The 20295-nt window shown below is 53.5% G+C and overlaps 1 protein-coding gene across 2 annotated transcripts in view; it reads left to right on the forward strand.

Moving 5' to 3' along the window:
* The window catches only part of Plcg2 (phospholipase C gamma 2), a 128824-nt gene that overhangs the window by 28097 nt on the left and 80432 nt on the right, over positions 1-20295 (forward strand). For both annotated transcript variants that reach the window (XM_046435278.2, XM_046435277.2), the window contains one exon: positions 18010-18153. In XM_046435278.2, coding sequence (XP_046291234.1) covers positions 18010-18153 — 144 coding nt within the window. The remainder of the gene's footprint in view (positions 1-18009; positions 18154-20295) is intronic.

The raw sequence follows: 20295 nt of genomic DNA on the forward strand, positions 1-20295 counted from the left end.
TTGTGGGACGGTCACCCTCAGAGGGTGGCCTTACGTTCACTTGAAGCTTCTGTGCTCCTGACTTGGATGGTCTGGCTTCTGGGACAGGGGTGCCCTGGCTGCCTGGGCTGACCCCACAGGCCCGGCTCTGTGGTTGGGTGGCCAGTAACGGCTGCAGAGAGGCCTTCTGTGTTGCACAGATGCCACCTGCTCACGGCAGAGTGGCTTCCTGTTGCCAGACCCTGAGGTGCTGCCCTGCCACCTCACCCGGTCCAGCTGGGGCCAGGGACTCTTTGAAGTGTGAGCCTCCCTGTCTGGTGAGGATTTCAAGCTATTGTTCTCTTTAGATTTGGCAGCAAATGGCCCCTAGGGATGTGAGTTCAAGGGCAGGTGTGGTGGGGCAGGCCTGTAATCCAAGTGGCTGAGGCAGGAGGATCGCAAGCTCAAAGCCAGCTCCAGCAATTAAGAGAGACCCTGTCAAAAAAATAAAAAAATAAAAAGGAGGTAAAAAGGGCTGGGGATGTACCTCAGCTGTTTTGTCATTCTGTGCCCCTGGGTTTAATCCCCAGTGTTGTTTCTTTCTTTTCTTTTCTTTTTAAAAAAAAGCATCTCAGCTTCTGTGGAGAAACCAGACTTGAACTTCAGGAGACTCTAGGGTTGGCCCAAGGCTCTTTGTGGGGCCATGTTGGCTGTGTCCTGGATCCTCTTACTATGTTTCTCCTGTGCTACCTTGTGATATAATAGGACATTGAGGATTGGGCCTTTAAATATCCAACAGTTATTCCAGTGAGGCTGAGAAAATGTCCCATGGTGGAATTGTCCCACTGGTTGCCATTTGTGACCTTTGCCCTCTGTCCTTGCTGGGGCGTCACCTGGCTGGATGGGGGTTCCCTGTGTGGGCAGGAAGCTAATGCCAGGCACCTGTGATTGCACGACCTTGCGTAGTAAGAGGGACTCTGCCGACACAGTTAAGGCAGAGACCATGAGCCGGGAGATCATCATGGGTAGCCCAGGAGGGCCCAGTGTCCTCCCAAGGTCCTTCAGAGAGGGAGCTGGAAGGTCAGAATCAGAGATTTAAAGATTCTGACTTTGAAGATGGAGAAAGAGGCCCTGAGCCAAGAAGACCCACAGAAGTTGAAAAAGACAACGAATAGCTTCTCCCTGGAGCTTCCACAAAGGAACATGGTCCTGTCAACACTTTGGTTTTAGTTAATGACATACTTCTGGGGTGAAATCTAAGCATTTCTCACCAGTGTGACTTTGAGGTCAAGTTTTTTCGTCTTGGAATTTTGACCTGCAGAATCATAAGATAATAAATTTGTGTTGCTTTAAGCCACTAAGTTTGTGGCTATTTGTTATAGCAGACATATAAAACTCATACACTCTCAAACAGGCATCTCCTGAGGTCCCTTTGCTTGACCCATTCTTTAAGTATCTGCGTAGCCCTGACTACTTGCCAGACACTCTGCTGGGAACAGAGGATTACCAGCTTGACCAAAGTGAGACCCCCATTTCTCAGGGGCTCAGGGCATAAGGGGAAGAGAGATAAGAAGATGGTAATGCTCAGACTGTCACATGGGGTACTGTGAGATTGGAGAGAAGGAAGCTGGGAACCAGGGAGGGTTCCTCAGACATCTTGAGAGAAACTTTGAACTTTAAGTAGAAGCTTTGCAAATGTCCAGTTATCACATAATCATTCCTTTACACCTAGCCATCCAAAGTGGAACTTGTCACCAAGACATGAGGATCTTCCTCTGTAAAGTCCACTTCTTCCATTGTCCCCATCTCGGTAGGGGTGCACCACCACACTCCAGTACCCACGCCACAGCCTGCAGTCCTCCTTCCGCTCTCCCCCGTCTCCTACATCAGATCCACCTCAGGCTTCTTCTGTGTTGATTCCAGGTTCAGAGAAGGGAGAACTGAGAAGAGCACCCAGGATAAGGTGTCCTCATAGAGGGGCAGCAGCCTAGTGCTGAGGGCACCTAGGTTGGGGTTGTGGCTCGGGAGTAGAGGGCTTGCTCCACATGAACGCAGCCCTGGGCTCCTGGGTCTGAGTCCCAGCAGTGAGTGGGGGGGTGGGATAGGGCACTCTAAAGACAATCTTCCTGGGGTCAAACTCCAGCTCTGGTTACCAGTGAAGCTTTAGGTCAAGTTGCTTGCTCATGTGCCTGTCTCCTCATTGATAAGATGGGCATAATAATGGTACCTGCCTCATAGGGATTTCTAGAATCTCATGTGTTAAGAAAGCACTCAGAACGATGCAGGTCCAGTGATTGGCGTTGGTGCTTGTGGGGGAACCTTCCGTGCAGTGTTCAGTTCTGAACATGGTGGTAGCCAGCGTTGTTTATTAACTGTGTCCTGAGTGCTTGAAAAGCCCTCCTAATGCTTCTTGAGGAGTCTACCCATTTTACAGATGGGGAAACTGAGTCACAAAAGGTAGCAGGAACTTACTGAAGCCATTCTGTTGGAATGGCTCTGCCACGGATTTCTAGGACAACTCTCAACCAGCCTCCTGCTTCCTCTGGACAGCCAGGTAACTGATTAGGGCACTTGGCCCCAACCTGCCTCCGGCCTCTGCCTCCCAGCTGCTCCAAGGGGTTTCCTTGTGCCCCATGGATTCTCTGTGACCAGGCTCCTGTTGTAGACTCAGGTTGCATGTCCCTGTTGACCTTATGCCAAAATAAGACTCACTGGACTTCTGCACGGTCCACCCGCAGTGGGACACGGGAAGGTACCTAGTACATTACTGCCCACTTCAGTTGGGAAAGATTGCTGGCTCTTTTGAACAGGTGCAATCGAGTTTTTAGACTTGAAAGTAAAACTGTGTATTCCTCTAAGATCTTGCCTTCTGTGTTTCAGAGGAGGGACCGGAGACTCTGATACCTGTAGGAGGCCAGGCAGGTGACCTGAATTAGAGCAGTGGGCCTGGGAGACGAATGATCACAACCGCAGGCTGCATGCACACTGCAGCCCTGGCGGGGCAGCTGGAAAGCAGGCAGGTGGAGGCCCATAGGAGGCAGATCGGTGGCTGGAGTCGCAGGTTGTTACTGTGAAATCTCATTTTTAAAATGAGCGTTGACTCATTTAAACAAACAAACAAACAGCAAGCTCGTCACCTAGCAGGGCACATCTGCAGCCCCCTGCGGTTCTCAGACCTGCAGCTCTGTGGTCTGTTTCAGCCCGTGAGCTCCTCACAGCTCGCAGCTGTCGGGTGGGGTCGCGTCCCTTCCTTTGCTTTGATCAGCCACAGTGTTGATCGATGTGTCCTTGGGGGCTTGGGGGTCGGTGGAGGATCCTGGGGAGACATGACCTTTAGCAAGTTATAAAACTCCTCTGAGACTCGGTTTGCTCATGTAGAAGGTGACCTTTTCAGCTCCAGCCTTCCAAAGTTCAGTTGTGATGATGGAACAAGGACCACGTTCCAGAGGCCTGGGGAAGAGGCAGACGGACGCAGGCGAGCCCAGGCAGCGTGGATTCCGTAGTGTGCGTTCCTTTTCTGAGTAAGGAAACTTAAGAAAAATGGAAAAAGGAACTGACAGAGGCCGCAGCCCTGGGGCTCATCACCAGAGATTTCTCTCCAGGGGGACACTGCCTGTCACCCAGGCATCCTGCCACCTCGCCTACCGTTTGAGTTCTTGTCTGTCTGATTATGGTGGCCTCGCGCAGCCCTGGCTGTGGTCTGGAGATGCTCGGTCCGAGGCAGTATGGGGTACGGGAACAGTGAGTGCGACAAGAGAACGTGCTGGTCCTCATCCTGGCAGGGTCTTTCTTAAAAACAAAACCAAAACCAAAACCAGGGCAGGGCAAGCAGCAGGGAAGAGGAGCTGGGAATGAGACCAGGAAGCAGAGAGCACGCAGCCGTTAAGAGACTTCGGGAATTGAGTCCAGGGCCTTAACCACTGAGCCACGTCCCCAGACCTATTTGTGTTTTATTTAGAGACAGGGTCTCACTGAGTTGCTTAGGGCCTCACTAAGTTGCTGAGGCTGGCTTTGAACTTGCGATCCTCCTGCCTCAGCCTCCCAAGCTACTGGGATTATGGGCGTGCGGCACCGCACCTGGCTCGATCTTGTGTTCTTCACCCCTTTGTTTTTCCCTTTTAAAATGGGAAGCAACATCCAGGTATTCAGTATAACGAATCGTCACATGAGATGAACCGCTGTGCGCAGCTTCACCCCGACCCAGGCCTGGAACACTGCCCTGTCCCCGCTGGCTCTCATCTTCCCTCTGGCTTGCCATCCAAGCAGTGACATTTGGCCCTTGCTCCTCCATGACACCTCAGGAAATTTTCCCAACTTGGGCTGATGCAGATAAAAAAGGTCTCTGCCCCCTTTGCGAGTTGCACAGCTCCCTGGCCTGGGTGCGCCTCGGCCGGGTTCCTGTACCTTCAGGGTGATTCTGGGGTTTGTCTGTTGATTTGGCCACTGCAGACTGAGGGAGGAGGGCCTCGCTCTCGCTCTGTTACTGAGGAGCACTGCTCATCGCAACAAATCCAAACAGTGCAAATGCGAATTCAAAAGGGGCTCTTCCTTTCCCAAATCCCAGGGGCAAGACGTATTTACTATTTAGTGGGTATTTTTATTTCTTAAGTGTCTTTCCTAGGTGTATTTCCACACCCATGCACATATAGTTTTTAAACAAGACTGGAGCCACTGTCTTCAGAATTCTGAATCCAGACATGCTTATAAAACAGGTATACATACTTCAATTTTTAAAGCATTAAAAAAACCCCAAAAATCCTGGGGCTGGGGTTGTGGCTCAGAGGTACAGCATTGTCTTGCACGTGTGAGGCACTAGGTTTGATCCTCAGCACCACATAGAAATAAATAAATAGATATTGTGTCCATCTGTAACTAAAAAAATATTCAAAAAAACCCCGACTCCTTCAATCATGAGTGGGACAGAGTCACCTCCAACTGCTTTATGGCTCTGAGCAATTTACTTGAGCCTTTCAGGCCCTCAGTTTCTTCATCTATTAAACAGGAGACCACCTGTGGTCCTGCAGCCTGCCATCTGCCCCTGCGGTGCCCTGGATGGTCCTCTGGTCGGTCATGGTGGGTGGCTCCTCTATTCCTCATGGCTGTTCATTTAGTCAGTGCCCCGCTTGTGGACAAGAGGCGATTCTGATCATCCAGAATAGAAATTTCCCGTCCTGCTCCTTCGCATGCGTGTGCTGGTCCATCTGCAGGGTAGATTCCTAGAAGCAGAATTCCGCCATATGCACAGTTCCCTTTTCCATAGATTGGCATGCTTTCCCCTCACCAACTGCATCCTGGGTTTGGGGGGGGTCACTGAGTGAATTTCTCGCCACAGGCACTTTTCCTCACACGTTTCTAGACTCAGAGCCAGAAATCGTAGAATCTGGGTTTTCAGGATGACGAGGGGTGTGCCTCTGTGCCTGCCTGGGTCTGCCCCCTGCCCTGTCTTTTTCCATGTCTGTGATTTGCATTCATTTATGGGGATGTTTATTTACTTTAAATAATACATGCTTGAGATTTGACATAACAAAATATTTTGAACATAGAGAGCAAAGCACAGGAATAATAATGCACCCATCACCCGGTTCTGCAGTTCTTAACGTTTTTGTCATTGGCTTGAGCTCTTTATTGACAATGATAGATGTGCTTATAAAGCCTCTGTCATTTCTCCTGCACAAAATCATTTCCTGAGACCTGGATGTGCAGGTGCAGAGCTGGTGCAAAGGGAGTGCCCAGGAGTAGATATGCAGTGGGGCAGGCTCAGGTTCAAGAAGGCTCCCAGGAGCAGATGCTGTGTGTCGCAGCAGGAAGTGACCCTGCTGTTCCTGGAACATGCCACACATCTTTCCATCTCAGAGCCTTTCACTCTCTATGGGCTCTGCCTGGAATATTCTCAGACATCAACCCTGGGGGAGATGTCCCCTCCCCCAGGGAGGCCTCCCTGATCACTTTCCACAGCAGTTCCTCCTCTCTCACCCACTGCCGCGCCTTGCTGTGCCTTGGTGGCATTTTTGCATTGGTTTGTTCATCTGTCAGAACGTCATTCCGGGAGACAGGGATTTGATCTGCTTTGTTTGCTGCTGGCTCCCCAGCTTCCATACTGCACTAGGCACTCGGGCCCTCAGAGACTTTGTTGACTGATGAGGGGACGTTGCCTTGGCTGGAGGACCTGTGGGGTAGCAGCAGCAAGTGTTTGAGTGCCAGCTGTGCCTGGTGCCCTGCTGGTGTGATCTGTTGTTTCCTTGAAGGCCCTTGTCAGGAGGCCGGCCTGTCTGTCAAGTCTGTTGGTGTCCCCCAGTTGCTGGTGGGGACATGGAAGTCAAGGGGCTTATGGGCAGCACACTGGACATGCTGGGCAGGCTTGTGACCCTGTGTCCCCAGCTGCTGCTAGGAAAGGAGGAGGCCAGTTGTGGATTCTGTCCCCAGGCTGTGCAGTCAGCCTGGCTTTTGTACCCCCTCAACAGGACTCAGGTCCTTGTGCAGAGGAAACTCCGGCTGAACTTGCCTGGCCGGAGGGTGCTCGGGGACCCTGGAGGCCCGGCCAACCTCTTGCCCCAATCCCACCGTCTCTGAAAGGGAAGGAAGTGCTCACCTCCTAGCTCTCTGTAACAGGAACTGCAGGAGGCCACACTGGCCACCCCAGCCTTGGTTTGCAAAACGCTGAGTCTGGTGGGGAAATGGAGGGCCGGCCTGCTCACCACAGGGAGGACTCACTGCAGAGGCCGCACGGGGGGGCCAGTGCGTCTGCTCTACCCTGAGCAGAAGGAACCAGCTTCTGTGGTCTTGCAGGAACCAACTGAGCTTGGGAGCTGGGAGGTGGCTGGTTATCAGCAGTGGGCTTATCATCTGCCAGCCTCAGTCTTCTCCTCTGATAAATGGGGTAATGATGATACTGAGAGGTGTGAAGGAGGAAATGCTCATAAGACTTGGCTCATTGTGAGTACTCGGGGATATTTGTGACTGTGGTGATAGTGGAGGACATGACCAAAGTCCTCCTGCACAGGGAGCCTCGCTTTAGAAATAATCCTCAGGTGAAGCACCTGAGGGCAAGGGTTTCCTCCAGTGCAGGTTCTTCTTTTCCTATTTGAAGATAATTTGTCATTTTATTCAACGTCCGGGAGTGGCTGGTATCCACTGAAGGCCAGACCCGGTGCCTGCAAAGCTAGAGAAGGAGACGGCCCTGTGGTCTGGGAGGGTGACCCGCTCGCTGTAGGCAGCTGTAAGTGCCAGGTCAGGCAGGAGCTCGCAGTCCCACTGGCAACTACTCCAAGGTCCCTGTGTGCACCGTCCTGTGCTGGAACAAGGAGGCAGCGTGGGATGCCTGGTCACTTAAGGTGTGAAGAGAAGCTGGAGGTGTCCAGGAGAGGAAGTGGACCCTCCAGAGGGGTTGTCAGAGTTGGACCTGCCAGTCAGGGGCGCCCTGCCCTTCCTGAGCCCCTTGAATGCCTCTCCTTGTTGACCCTGGCTGCAGGAAGTGCTTAGAGCATGAAGACTCTGCTTTGGGGTGGAGAGAGCCCAGGAAGGTTCGTGGCTCAAAAAGAACGAGGGCCCTGGCTCCCTGAGGCTGCATTCCAGCCCTAGGTGGCTGGGTAGGCCTTAGCCTGTGTGTGTGTAGGGTCCCTGGGGCTCAGAAAAGGCTCCTGGAGACTGGGTCCCCTCTGTCATCTGCCCCCACCCCCTGGGCCTTTCCTGGCCTGGCTGTGTTAGCCCACGGAGCCTGAGCCAGCATGTGGCCAGTGTGACCCAGTCCCTGCAGTGAGATGGAGGCACCTGGAACTCCTTTCCTGTCCTGCTCCCACTCACCAAGTGGGTGGCCTTGGCAGTGGCAGCCCTGAACACCTTGACATCCCTCTGCTGGGAGAGACCTACCTGGCTTTCAGGGAAGGTCCCACTTAGCCAGAAGCTATCCTACTGTCCCAAGGTTTCTGAGAGGACATTGTGGGAGTGACTCCCTGGAGCTGGAAGGGGCAGGGGAGGTGGCGGGGCTCGCCTTGTCTTCAGGCCTCTCACGTCGGATGCCCCCACTCACCGCCCTGATGCCTCTGACATCAAAGCCCAGCTGGGTGGCCCTGACTGAATGACGTCACCTCCCCAGCCAGCTCTGGGAAGAGAGGCTGCCTTCTCAACACTGGTGTGCAGATGAAGGAGCCGGCGACGTCAGCTCCGGTACCACTGGGCACTCAGCAAGGACTGGTCTGTCTGTTCTCTGTCCCAGTCGGTGTTTCTGTCCTGAACCTGACCTCTGTGGGGCTCTGTTTCTACAGCTGCTGTCAGGTGGCTTCAGCGTCTCGGCCCAGGAGCCAGCCTGCGGGGTGCTGGGGCGCACAGGCTCTATGGACTGGCAGGGCTCGGAACCCACTCACCCAACCTCCCTCAGCCCGTTTCCTCCTCTTCAGATTGGAGGCCAAGAAAATGATGGCCCCTGCCTAGGGCTGTGGAAATCACGGAGCCTGTCTAAGTCACTCAGACAAATATGGCCGAGCTGACACCCAAGCCAAGGAGGGGGCACCATGAAGCTCATCGTCCTCTGCCTCCTTCTACTGAGAAAAACAGCACCCTGAAACTAGGGGGGCAGAGCGCCCTGCCCTGGCCCTGCGGGCTAACCCAGGCCCAGAACCGGACTGCAGCTAGGACTAGCCATGTACAGTGTCCATTTCTGTGATGGACGAAGGCCTCCCCCCATCCACACGAGGAGAGTCCCGAACGAGCTGTAGAAGCCCAAGCAAACATATCCCTTCTGCACCCAACCAGGGAGCTCCAGGGACTCTCCCTTGGAGAGGGGAGCCGTGCCTTGTCCCCCATGGGTCCCCATCCAGGAAGACCTCTTGCCCTGCTTCCATCCAAGCTGTCCTGCCACAGTCCTTCACTCTGGAGCAGCCGTGGAAGGAGCCACAACCCTGAAGCCCCAGACAGCAATGGCAGCAGCTCTGAGAGCTCTCCATCCGTCACCCACAGTCCTGGACACTCTCTGCCTCATTTTCCCCATCTGTGGAATGGAGACAATAATCTCTGCCTCATGTGTGTGCAAGTGCCAGGAGGTCCCAGGAGGGAGGACGAGGACCAGTGTTTTCCATGGGAGGATTCAATCGCAGTCAAACCTTTAGAATTTGAGATAAATGTCAGTATTCTTATAATCCTTCTTTTCCTCCAAAAAGACATAAAAACACACAGAAAAGACAAAACATGAGCTCAAAGAATGAAATGTAGGTGCTCAGTGGTGCTGGCTGGGCCAGGTCAGTGCAGGGTGTGCCTCGGCAAAGGGCCGTCCTTGAGGGGAGCCCTGGTTGGCACTTCCGCAGGTGCCCAGGATACCTGGACTCACGCTCATGGAATTGTGTTCCCAGCCTCTTTGGTAGCTGCATGACCTTTACCCTTTCTGAAACAGACCCCAGTGCCAGGCTGGGCTCTGGGCCCTGTGGGCACTTCCTTTGGGTTTCCAGGCCTGGCTTATCAGGAGGCTGCAAGAGCATCTATTTCTGGCCCAGCTAGAAATAGTGTGGCTGTTGCAAGGGTGGAGCCCAGAGTTGGTGGAGGATTGGGAGTGGCCGGCTGGGAGGAGTGAAGGCCCATCTCCCCAGGGTCCCCAGAGATGGTGCATCAGGCGTCATGGCTTGGCATGATCTCCAGGTGTGCCTGGGGGCGTGGGCAGTGCGGGGAGCATGGTTTCCTTTTCAGTTCCTGTCCGTCTTTCTGACCAGGACAAGAACACCTGTTGTGTACTTGATACTGAGCATTTTTTCCTTGACCTTTCAATTTAGATAATTGTAGATTCACATAAGGTTGTAGGAATAGTAGACTTCACTTAGCGTCCCCCAGGTCAACGTCTTGCAGAACCATAGAGTATGATATCACAGATTCCCCGGTTTTCCTTGTACCTGTGTGTGTGATGTATGATCTCGTCACCTGTGTGGCACACGGAGGGCCTTGTGTGCTCTACCACAGTAAGGTCAGGCCTTGCAGTTGTTCCTACCATCCTCTGTTCCTCAGATGTCAGCGTCTTTTGTCATCAAAGACATATCATTTCTTTGTTACACTTGGTGAAGTGCACAGATGGAGCGCAAGTGGCTGTTCTTACACGCGTGCCCCTTGGTGACCATCCCGTCAACTCTAGACAGTCCCTGGGCCCCACCAGCCTCCTCTCCAGGGGACCCTGCTCTGACTTCTGCTCCACCCATGAGTCTCACCTGGGGACTTGGCTCCCTTCTCCTCTCCACAGTCTCTTCCTCCCTTTGTAGCTCAGAGCATGGAGCCGAGGCCTTGGCCGGGCTAGAGACCTGTTTCTAGGTAGAATTGAACACGGTGTCTTATTTCCACTGATCTGACTTTTTGTGATTCCTGTTACATATGGTGAGTGGTACTGGTTTAATTTTTGCCAGAGACCTAAAATCATTCTTACGATGTGTCCATTGGAATGAAAAAGGTGAATTAATTTCAAGAAAAATACAGATAAATAGTGCCTGCTGCCTGCAGCTAGAGCGAGCTGTAAGGTTGATAAATGAGACATCGTTTGAGAGCTTTGTAGCTCCATGAAACCCAGAAACAGCAAAACCAAAAAAAAGGATCGGTCCACATCTGTGGGGGAAGGGGTCTTCATATATCAAGGGCTTTCTGAGGAATTTTGATGTACAGCAATGGTTTAAAGCAGAACAAGTTTAAATTTTCACAGGCTGTATAAGGTAGTGAGTGCGTCCTATATTATCTTTCCAAATTTTGCTCTGCTGTGCACTACCTGGGCTGTTTTATACCTAATGCTTGCTTTAAAATGGACTCACTTATTTTTCTTTTGTGGTGCTGGGATCGAACCCAGGGTCTTGCGCATGCTCGGCAGGCGCTCTGCCGCAGGACCTAATTTGGTATGGGATGGGAACTTGATTTCACAGCCTAGATGCTAGGGGCATGTTTTGCCCAAGGTGTATTAAAATGCCTTGCAATGGAGACACGACGAGGTGGGCTCTGCCTCAAGCCACCTGTCTCCCATGCCCCACGCACAGGATTGTTCTCTTCTGGCTTCCAGCAGAAGGAAGAGCACCGTGTCTGAGTGACACTCCAACAGGGGATGTGGGAGAGGTGCTTGACGGTGCCTGCTGGGTGAATGGGCAGCCCGGGACACAAAGCTCTTTCTTCTTTTATCTCCCGAGTGTGGAGACAACTGGAAAATGAAACGCAGGCTACTGCTGAGGGCGTGGAGTGGGTGGGCTCTGTGCTAGGGAGCTGCCCAGGGGGCGTGGCTTAGGTCCAGCCCTGGCCCCTGACTTGCCCACCCCACAGGCATCTTGGGGGCAGCGCCCTTCTAGCAGGGCAGGGGGTGCCTGGTGTGTCGATGGGGTCAGAACAGGAGCTGAGTGCCAGCTCTGGAGTCACCAGTTTCCCTGCCCCTCCCTTGGGGGGAGGAGCCTCAGTTTCCCCACTGTCCCTCCAAACTCTAGACCCTGGAATATTTCTGTGTGAGCAGAAGGCACTAGAGTACAAACAACGTAAAGATGCGAGTTATCCAGAATGTTACCTTCGTGTGGAAGCAGGCTGGCTGTCCTCACCGTCCATCAATTATATATATAGGAAGTTAAAGGCATCCTCACCCCCCGCCCCAGGGGTATAGCAGTTTCTAACATCTGTAACTCTCAGGACAGCTGATGTTTTGTGGAGTATCTACCTGTGGGAAGTGAGCCATTTCCCCATTTTACAGATGGAAAAAGTGAAGGTTGATCCAGGGTACAGGGACCCACCCACACTGCACATCCAGGAAAGGAAGAGTTGGCTTTGAATCAGGTCTGCCAGATTCTCCGGAGCCGGGCTCCTTCTGCTGGTCTGTGTTGGACCCCGGAGCCCTTTGAAGTTCCACGTTCTGTGCCTCTCGCTCGGTATCCAGCTCAGGGTCCATGCTGCACTGTGAAAGGACCTCACCCCCCTGGTTTTTACAGCAGCCTGAGCTGGGCCACAGCTCTGGTCTTTTCACTTAATGTGAACCCATCGGCAGGGAGCGGCTGCTGAGAGGGGAGAGAAGGTCATCCTAAGAGCCAAGTTAGGCTGGTCAGACCCCAGGGCCCCCAGGGCCTGGTCCTGTGGTATTTCATTGGTTTACACAAAGAAAGAGAAAGGAGGCACTTGGCCACCCGCACCTGGGTCCACCTGCCAGGTTGGAACCCAGGTCTTTGGGCTCCCTCCCAGCCTTGGAGCTCTGCCAGGGCAGGGACCTCTGTCTGCTTCATCCTGGCACCCATGGCACTCAGCAGCTCCAGGGCCTGGCTGATTGAATGTGGGAGTCGCAGGAGGTGGGGGGACAAGTGGGCGCCAGGTCGCTTGCCTGTCTTTCCCCACTTGATCTTGATATTTTCATCAGGTTTGTTGGCAGATGGTGCCACCTAAGGACAGGCATAGGAACTGGGGGGAGGGCCACGTCCCTGGTGTCAGCATGCCCCAGGGGTCTCGAGGAGCAGAGGGAGTGGGAGGAGAAAGGGGAATGGAGTCTGAAGGTCACAGGCCCAGCCTGCCCAGGTGTTGGGGGGGGGATGAGGCGGGGAGTGAGAGGAAGAGGGGAGATGGCCAGGGGCTGGAAACCCCGAGGGTGTGTTTGAGGGTGATGGGTGGGAGGGCAGGAAGAGGGGCTGGCTAGCTCCAGAAGCTGTGGTGGGGAGGTGGCGGGACGGGGAAGACCCAAGGCCGTGCTGGGAAGGAGGTGGGGCGAGCAGAGACAGGCCTGGTTTGTGGCCGAGTTATCTTGCTTCTTCAAGCAGGAAGCCCGGCGGCTGAGCCCCACCACACAAGAACGCACGGTCTGAGCTTTGCCAGCCAACCGTAGCTGACTTTGAAATAATGTCAGTTGCTTTAATGACTGTGCTGTTGGCAAGACATCCAGCCAGGGCCGACCATGTCGTCCGTCCTGGCCCGTCATCCTTCCCCCAGTGATGCCCATTGTTGGGAATCTCCTGGCACCTCTTCCCATCACACAGACAGGTGCAGTGTACGAACGGGTATTCCTCCCCAGCTGAGTTCATGTGCCTGGAAGCATGTCGGAGAGCTACTTTTTTGGATGGCAGCTCACTCCATCATATCCAGTGGGTACAGACGCTGCGGGTGACCCACACCTCAGCACCCACCTGCTTCCTCAGCCTTGCTCGCTGCTCTAGGTACCAAAAGCAGCCCACCCATTTTTTTTTCACGAATACAAAGTATCTACAATAATAGATACCTAGGTATTTGATTTTCTAATAAACTAATTACTGGGCATATTTACAAAAAAATATTTACTATACAGGAATTGTTCTGAATTACTGTTTTTTTTAACCCTCAAACTACCTTGTACAGTAATGAGACTAGCAATGAAATAATCTGTTAAAAATACTAAAGATGTCATTTAGATGGGACCCTGGTTGGTACCAGGTGTGTCAGAAGGGCTAGGACTTGAAAAGGACCCAGCAGAGTGTTTGGGACACCAAGTTCGATGCACAACGACCCTCGACCTCTAGAGCGTGGGCTTGCTCCTGTCCTTCGCAGGCCGATGCACACCTTCCCTGGAGACTGCCCGGGAGCCTCGGTAGCAGTTCTGAGATCTGGATGGTGCATTTGGGGAGAAGGTTTTTCTAAGTTCTAGTGCATGCTCAGCTAGCGAGGATGGTGTTGGCACGCCGTGCAGTGTACACATGCACACGTGTGTGTGGACTCGCAGAGAGATGAGCACGTCCTAGTAACAGAAGTTGTCATGGTTTTTTTCCGTGTTACCAACATAAGGATCTCTGCCTCAGTTTTCACACAGGTGAATTAGAGACACTGGGTTCTTCCTTGGGACTTCAAAGTGTCCAGTTACATTAATAATCTTAGAATAGGTGACAGGTGATAAAAGCTTCTATATCGTCAGTTAAAACTGTCGGCCTTACTTTCATTGGCAAACACATGCGCACACGCATGGCCACACTCACTTGATCCTCACAGAAGCAGTGAGTGTGAGCACTGTTGCTCCTGGTGTTCACACGAGGAAAAGGAGGCACTGAGGAGTGAAGCTACTGCTTGAAGCCCCAGGTGGGCTGGGTGGACCCAGAGTCCCTCTGCCTAGTCACCAACTCGAGGTCAGAACAGTGGCTTGGATTATCCTGGTCCTTGCTGCTCTGTGCCTTGTGTCTGGGAGGATCATTTTCTGGTGAGGTGTGCCTGTGTGCTCCAGGATTGGTGCTGGGTGTGTCAACAAAGATGCTAATGAGCCCCCCAGGGCTTGCTAGTGATAGTACTTGCAGGTCAGTGACCGCTTAGCAGGGAGGACAAGAGGCCTGGCTCCCTGCCTCCAGGTGGACCACTTCTCTGGTGTGGTTCACGCTCTAGAACTCCAGTCATCACTTGAGCAGGGATCCCCGACTCTGGCTCAGCTTCCAGGGAACCATCCTGCAACCATTTGCAAAGTGTTAGAAAGGCATTGTTGGTCATGTAGGAAGCTTGGTAAGTTGTCCTCTGTCATTAGAGCCTTGATTTTATTCTCCAGGATGAGGCAGGTGTGCCTAAGACATTGAGGGCAGGTTAAGTACATCTAGCACGCTGTCTGGCTCAGGGCTCATGATTAAGGTGAAGACAGCCCATGTTCATGGATAGGAAGCCGGTGCTGCCAGGGACCAGTTCTTCCTGGCTTGATCCGGAGGTCCAGACAGTCCCAGTTGCAACCTGATAGAATACGGGAAAAACCAGATGCGTTTCTTTCTCAATCTCAAAACTCGGGACAGCAGGAAATGCCTCACTCTGAGAAGAGAAGAGCCTGTGTGCTTTTTCCTCTGTCTCTTCTCCACTCGGTGCTCAGGGATCCCGACTCCAGACACGTAGAGTTTTCTCCCTCATGTCAAGCCCGCCTTTCTGATGGGATGCTGGCTGGTGTTTTCTGATTCGGTTCAGTTCTGGTGCTGTTTATGTGGAGGTAGTGTCAGATCCCATGGGTTAAGGGCAGAGTCCCATGAGACCACCCCCACCTCTCCAGCCCCAGGCTGTGACCAGTGTCTCTGACTGACCAGCTGCACATCATGGTTCCCCTGACCCTTCTTCAGATGCTACAGTGGCTCACAAACCAGGGGGTACTTTTTTCTTTTTACTGCTTTATTGTTAAGAACATTTCAGACGAGCAGCCAGCTGGGAGAGGTGCACAGGGGCAAGGGGTGCTGGAAGTGGGGTAGGGCTCCCACATCCCCTGTAGGCATGCCACCCTCCAGGAACCCAGAGACAGACTCGCACAGTCGCCTCCACGGGTCTTTGACAGAGGAGCCTTCAGGGTGGCCGCCTGCATTTCCTTTTCCTCATGTGTTTTCGTCTCTCATCCTTCTTTGGGGGCTGTGCCTGTCTCCCCTTCCTTGCCCAGTGGCTTGTCCTTCTCTGTGCCAGTCTGATCCCTCTGCCCCTCTTTGCCCTGTTACTTCCTCTCTCCTCTGTTCTTCCTCTCTGTCCCCTTCTCCTCTTCTCTTTTAACAGCTCTTACTGGGCCCACCGTGTGCAGCCTCCATGCTGGGGTGGGGTTGGGGACAGAGGGCTATCGATGCACAGACTCCCTTGGATAAGCCCTGGCCTGTTCAGTGCTGTGGGTGAAGGGGAGGAGCAGTGCCTGGTATGTATCTCAGCAGGCAATGGGAGGTTGTCCGAGTTCAGTGGCAACCGACCTCACATTGGGCGGGACAACTTGGAGCTAATGGGATTAAGAACCATTCCTGGGTGAGCTGGCAGCACATGCTAATGCCCTGTGGTAGGAGTGAGAATTGTAGCTGGAGCATGGGGAGTGGGCCAGGCTGGGGGTGGTGTCCATAAAAGCCTGTGGTTCCTAGTCCTAAGAATCAATGGGACACCACTGGAAGGCTGATGCCAGGAACAGCATGGGCCTGTCATAGAGATGGCTCTGGTGATGGGCTTTGCTGAAGGAGGTGTGTCAGGAGGCTCCTCGGGGGACAGAGCAGCTTGGTTGCCTATGATGACAGCTTGGGTTGTAGGGTTGGTCATGGAAATGGAAAGAATTTGACAGCTTCAGAGCAATTTTGGAAGTAGAATTAGACTTGGTGATGGTGGGAAGACAGTGTTACATCGTCTGGACATTTTCCCTTAGTTTCATGTACGTGTGTCAATTTTTGTATTATTCTTATGCAAGGTGAAAAGCTCAGATTCCCTTCAAGAGACATTTTGTGGGGAAAGAGAAAAGTTAGACTAGATAGGAAATTAAAGAGCCGGGCCGTGATGGCGCACACCCGTCATCCCAGCAGGAGGATCTCAAGTTCGAGGCCAGCTCGACCACTTAACAAGACTCTCCAAATACAGAGAGCTGGGGCTGTCGCTCAGGGGTAGAGCATCTCTGGGTTCAGTCCTCAGTACCAAGGGGAAAAAAAAAGTTCATTACTTAAGTCGCTGGACTCTTGCCTGTCAGTCAACTGGGTGGGTGGCAGCTGTTTTTGTGAACGAACCTTCATGCCATTAAAGGTTTTAGGTAACTGCAAAGGCAGGCGCGTCAGGAAGGCGGATTTCCCCTAGAAAGTCACCAACTCCAGCGCAGGGAATGGATTTATTTTTGAGGAACAGATAAAGAGCCAAGATCGGAAGCCCGTGGGTGTCTGTGTTGGGTGAAGGAGGGGGGCGTGCTCTGCTGACCACAGTGGGGCCACCCATAATTGACAAATGATTTCTAAAACCTCTTGTTTTGAAATTGTTTTAGACTCATGTGGCTGTGGCAAAAATAGTGGCATTTCTGTGCCCGGTTCCTCCAGGATTCCCAGTGACGGCGTATTTCCTAATGTGATGACAACCAGGGTGTCGTCGCTGGGACGGTACCGCTGACTAAGCCGTGCACCCCCGCGGCTTTCAGCACCTTGGTCTGGTGTTTCCTTCCGTGGTGTTGTAGTGCATGGTCCCATGGAGTGATCACAGGAGCAGCCGTGTGTGACAGATACACCTGGGGTCCAGAGCAAGCGCTGTGCTGACAGTCTCCTCCTCTGTCATGACCATGGTCAGCTGAACAGACCCGGGTGAGAAGGCAGAGGCTGTCCGCTCATCCCGCCGGCCTGTCACCTGAGAATGGCCCGAGTCTTTCCTGCTGCTTCAGATCTGACTCCGAAGGGCCCTTTCTTGTTGGGCAACATGGTGGCTGCAGCCCCTTGATGAGGCATTTCCTTTTGGAAATCACAGAGAGTAGGTCTGGGAGGTAATGCATAGGCTAATCAGCTCCGTGAAGCCATTGCCCAGTGTATACCTGTTTCAAACATCACCTTCTCTGTGACAAATGTATACAGTTCTTCTGTTAACTAACAGACAAAACATAAAATGAGCTTTCCCCCCTGTCAGATCTACCCAGCCTCCTCCTCCCCAAGCCAGCCTCCTCCTCCCCAAGCCAGCCTCCTCTGGGCGCAGAGCTGATCCTGCCTTCCTCACCCCCATCTGGGAGTCCCTGCCTTTCCTGTTTCTCTGTTCCATGTGCCAACTGAGGTGTAGGAAGCAGCTTTTTGGTTGTTAAGTGACAGAAACTTGTCTCCAACTAACCTGCGCTGACTTTATTGGTTGTCGTAAGTGGCACCTCCCAGGGCGGAGCTGCCTCAGCGCCTGACTGGGAGCAGTCCGACTTGGTGGTGTGACGGGGCTTGATGTCTCTTTCCATGTGGCTGGCAACAGGGTGCCGCTACCCCAACTCGGGGCCAGCCTGGCGGCAGCTCTGAAACACTCTTCATAAATGGTCCTGGCCAGGTGTGTCCCAGGAGAAGGCTTAAGGGCCCAGCTGGGGCCATGACTTGTCCTGGGGCCAGTCACTGAGCCAGTCAACGGCCAACCTGGGGGTTCCCAGGACTCCTGCTCCCCCTTCACCTGGTGGTTGAAGGCAGAGGGGGAAGGGGTGAGCCAGCACAGGGAACAGGTCTGACCCAGGAAGGGGGGAGTTTTGTTTTTGGACAGAGAAAGGGAAGGAAGGGACTAGCCTGGCCTGCTGTTTGGACTGGTCCATCATTCAGTGGTCATCCTATGAGGGCCAGGGAGTCTCCCTTGGGCCCAGTGGCTGTCCTGGCCCTGTAGCTTTTGATCAGGAGGGGTGGGCTGCTTCTGATTGGCCGGTGCTTATTTCCTCAGTGGACATCATGGAGATCAAGGAGATCCGCCCGGGGAAGAACTCCAAGGATTTCGAGCGTGCGAAAGCGGTCCGCCAGAAGGAAGACTGCTGCTTCACCATCCTGTACGGCACCCAGTTTGTCCTCAGCACACTCAGTTTGGCAGGTGGGTGTCATTTTGTGTGCTTTTCTTCCTTGCTGAGCCACAGTTTCCATCTGAGGAAGTTCTTTGGTAGCGGATGCTCATCCTTACCCACTAACATGCCTTTGGAGCATCATGGTTTTAAATCCCAGCCCTACTGTGTGTCTTTGGGCAAGCTACACAACCACTCTGAGCCGCAACTGTTCAGCTGTGAAATGGAAAGAACAATCATGCCTGCATCATGGGATGCTGTGAGGAGTTTAAGTGTCAGCCTGGCTCATGTTGAGAGTCAAATAAATGGTGGTTAACATGATTGCCACAGGCAGACACCTTGCTTTCTACCAGAGCTCCTGCACAGAAAACTTGGTACTGATCTGAAGGAGCTGAGGTTTGCATGCGTGTGCATACAAACACACGCTACACGTGCATGCACACACAGATACACGTATCCGAACGTGAGGTTTCTGGTCATCCCTGTGCATCATCACAAAGCAGAAGAGCCCCCTCTGGTCTTCTGAGAGCAGATGGAGAGGGTAGGCTCTTTACAGGGCTGAAGCTGTGGTTGCTTAAGGTCCAGCCTCAGTGTATGTACAGCTGTGACTGAGGGGAGAGAAAATAAATCCTGCTCAAGTAGACCAAGGGGGGACCGTGACAGCCTAGCAGTGTGGGACATCCGGTTAGGGTTGGCCAGCCCTTACTGATGGCTCCTGTCTAGCGTCTTGTGTGCACTTGCTCTGAGAGAGATGTCAGTGGGGCGAAAAGAGGAAAGACACCCAGCTGCTGCTGTCACAGAGCTCACAGTCTGCCTGGAGAGAGGGCTGTGGGGACAGGAAGTTATAGCACACCGTCACGAGAGCTGCAGTTCACAGCAGTGCCCTGCAGCAGGAAAACGGGGTGCCTAGACCCAGGAAGGCTTTGCAAAGTGACTTCTAAACTGGGTTTTAAGGCCGGTTTGCTAGGAGTTAAAAGGAAAGAGGGAGGGCGGTCCAGGGAGGAGGCATGGCCTGAGCCGGAGCTTGAGCAGGGGTAGTAGGCCGGAAACGGGGAGCACTCGATTGGTGGTGTGTGGAGGGCAGGGGAGGGCGCAGAGGAAAGGGGCCCCTTGACATGGGCCTTCACAGCCGGCCATGGAGCCCCACACCCGCGGAGCCCCACATGCGGACTGAGTGCATACCAAGCTTTGGCATGAGTTCCTTCTGGAGCCCTGAATTCATGACCTTGGTTCACTCGCTGGGACACTTTGCCCTTCTGAGCCCTGGCTTCCTCTCATCCTGGGGAAGGAGTGAGAGTGGAGGTCTTGGGGTGCTCTGGCAGAGGAACCAGGTGCCGGTGCTCTGCACGTGCTTAGTAGATGGCAAGTGCCGCGGTGCTGCTCCCTGCTCCTGAGGGCTCTGGGGGTCAAGCCAGTGAGGTGGCCTGCCCATGGCAGCCCTGCCATGGTGTCATGGACAACCCTGCCGTGGTGTCATGGACTGGAGAGGCCGGCCTCCTCTTGCAGAGAGGTCAAGCTCTGTGCGCCACCTGTTGCTGCTTCCCTCTGTCCAGGGTGCTACCTCCCCTCCCGCCAGCCTCCTTGGAAACAGGAAATGTGTATGGAGGGCGCCGGGATTGTGGCGCACATCTCCCTGGCCCTGCTTCTGATTCACCACCCTGGGCTAAAAGCAAAAAATTTCGATGAGACAAAACAAGTTAACGCCCTGAGCCAGAGGCCCTCTATTGCGGAGGCTGAATGATGGCTTCCCAGATGTCGGCATCCTAATGCCTGCGGCCTGTGCATGCTTCATCTGAGGGGGGGACTTTGCAGATGTGACTGAGTTAAGGTCTCCATGGGGAGGTGATCCCAGGTTAGCCAGGACCCTGTGTAATCACAGGAGGGAAGAGGTTCGGCCACAGAGGTCAGAGTGGTGCTGGACCCAGCCAAGGAGTGCAGGCAGCCCCCAGAGGAAAGGAGATGGGTCCTTCCCAAGGGCTCCCAGCAGGAGCGTGGCCCTGCCAACCTGTTGGGGACTTGACCTCCATAATGGAAAGGGATACCTCCATGTTACTTTAACCTGCTGGATTTGTGGTAATTCGTTATTGTGATAGAGGCCCTGAGACCTCAGCCTGTGTTCCCACTAGCACCCCCTGGGAGAGTTGCCCACCCTCCCTTCTGAAGTAGTATCTCGG

The sequence above is a fragment of the Marmota monax genome, unplaced genomic scaffold (assembly GCF_021218885.2).
Source record: "Marmota monax isolate L192 unplaced genomic scaffold, Marmota_monax_Labrador192_F-V1.1 WCK01_AAM20220418_F8-fsc00024, whole genome shotgun sequence".
NCBI lineage: Eukaryota > Metazoa > Chordata > Mammalia > Rodentia > Sciuridae > Marmota > Marmota monax.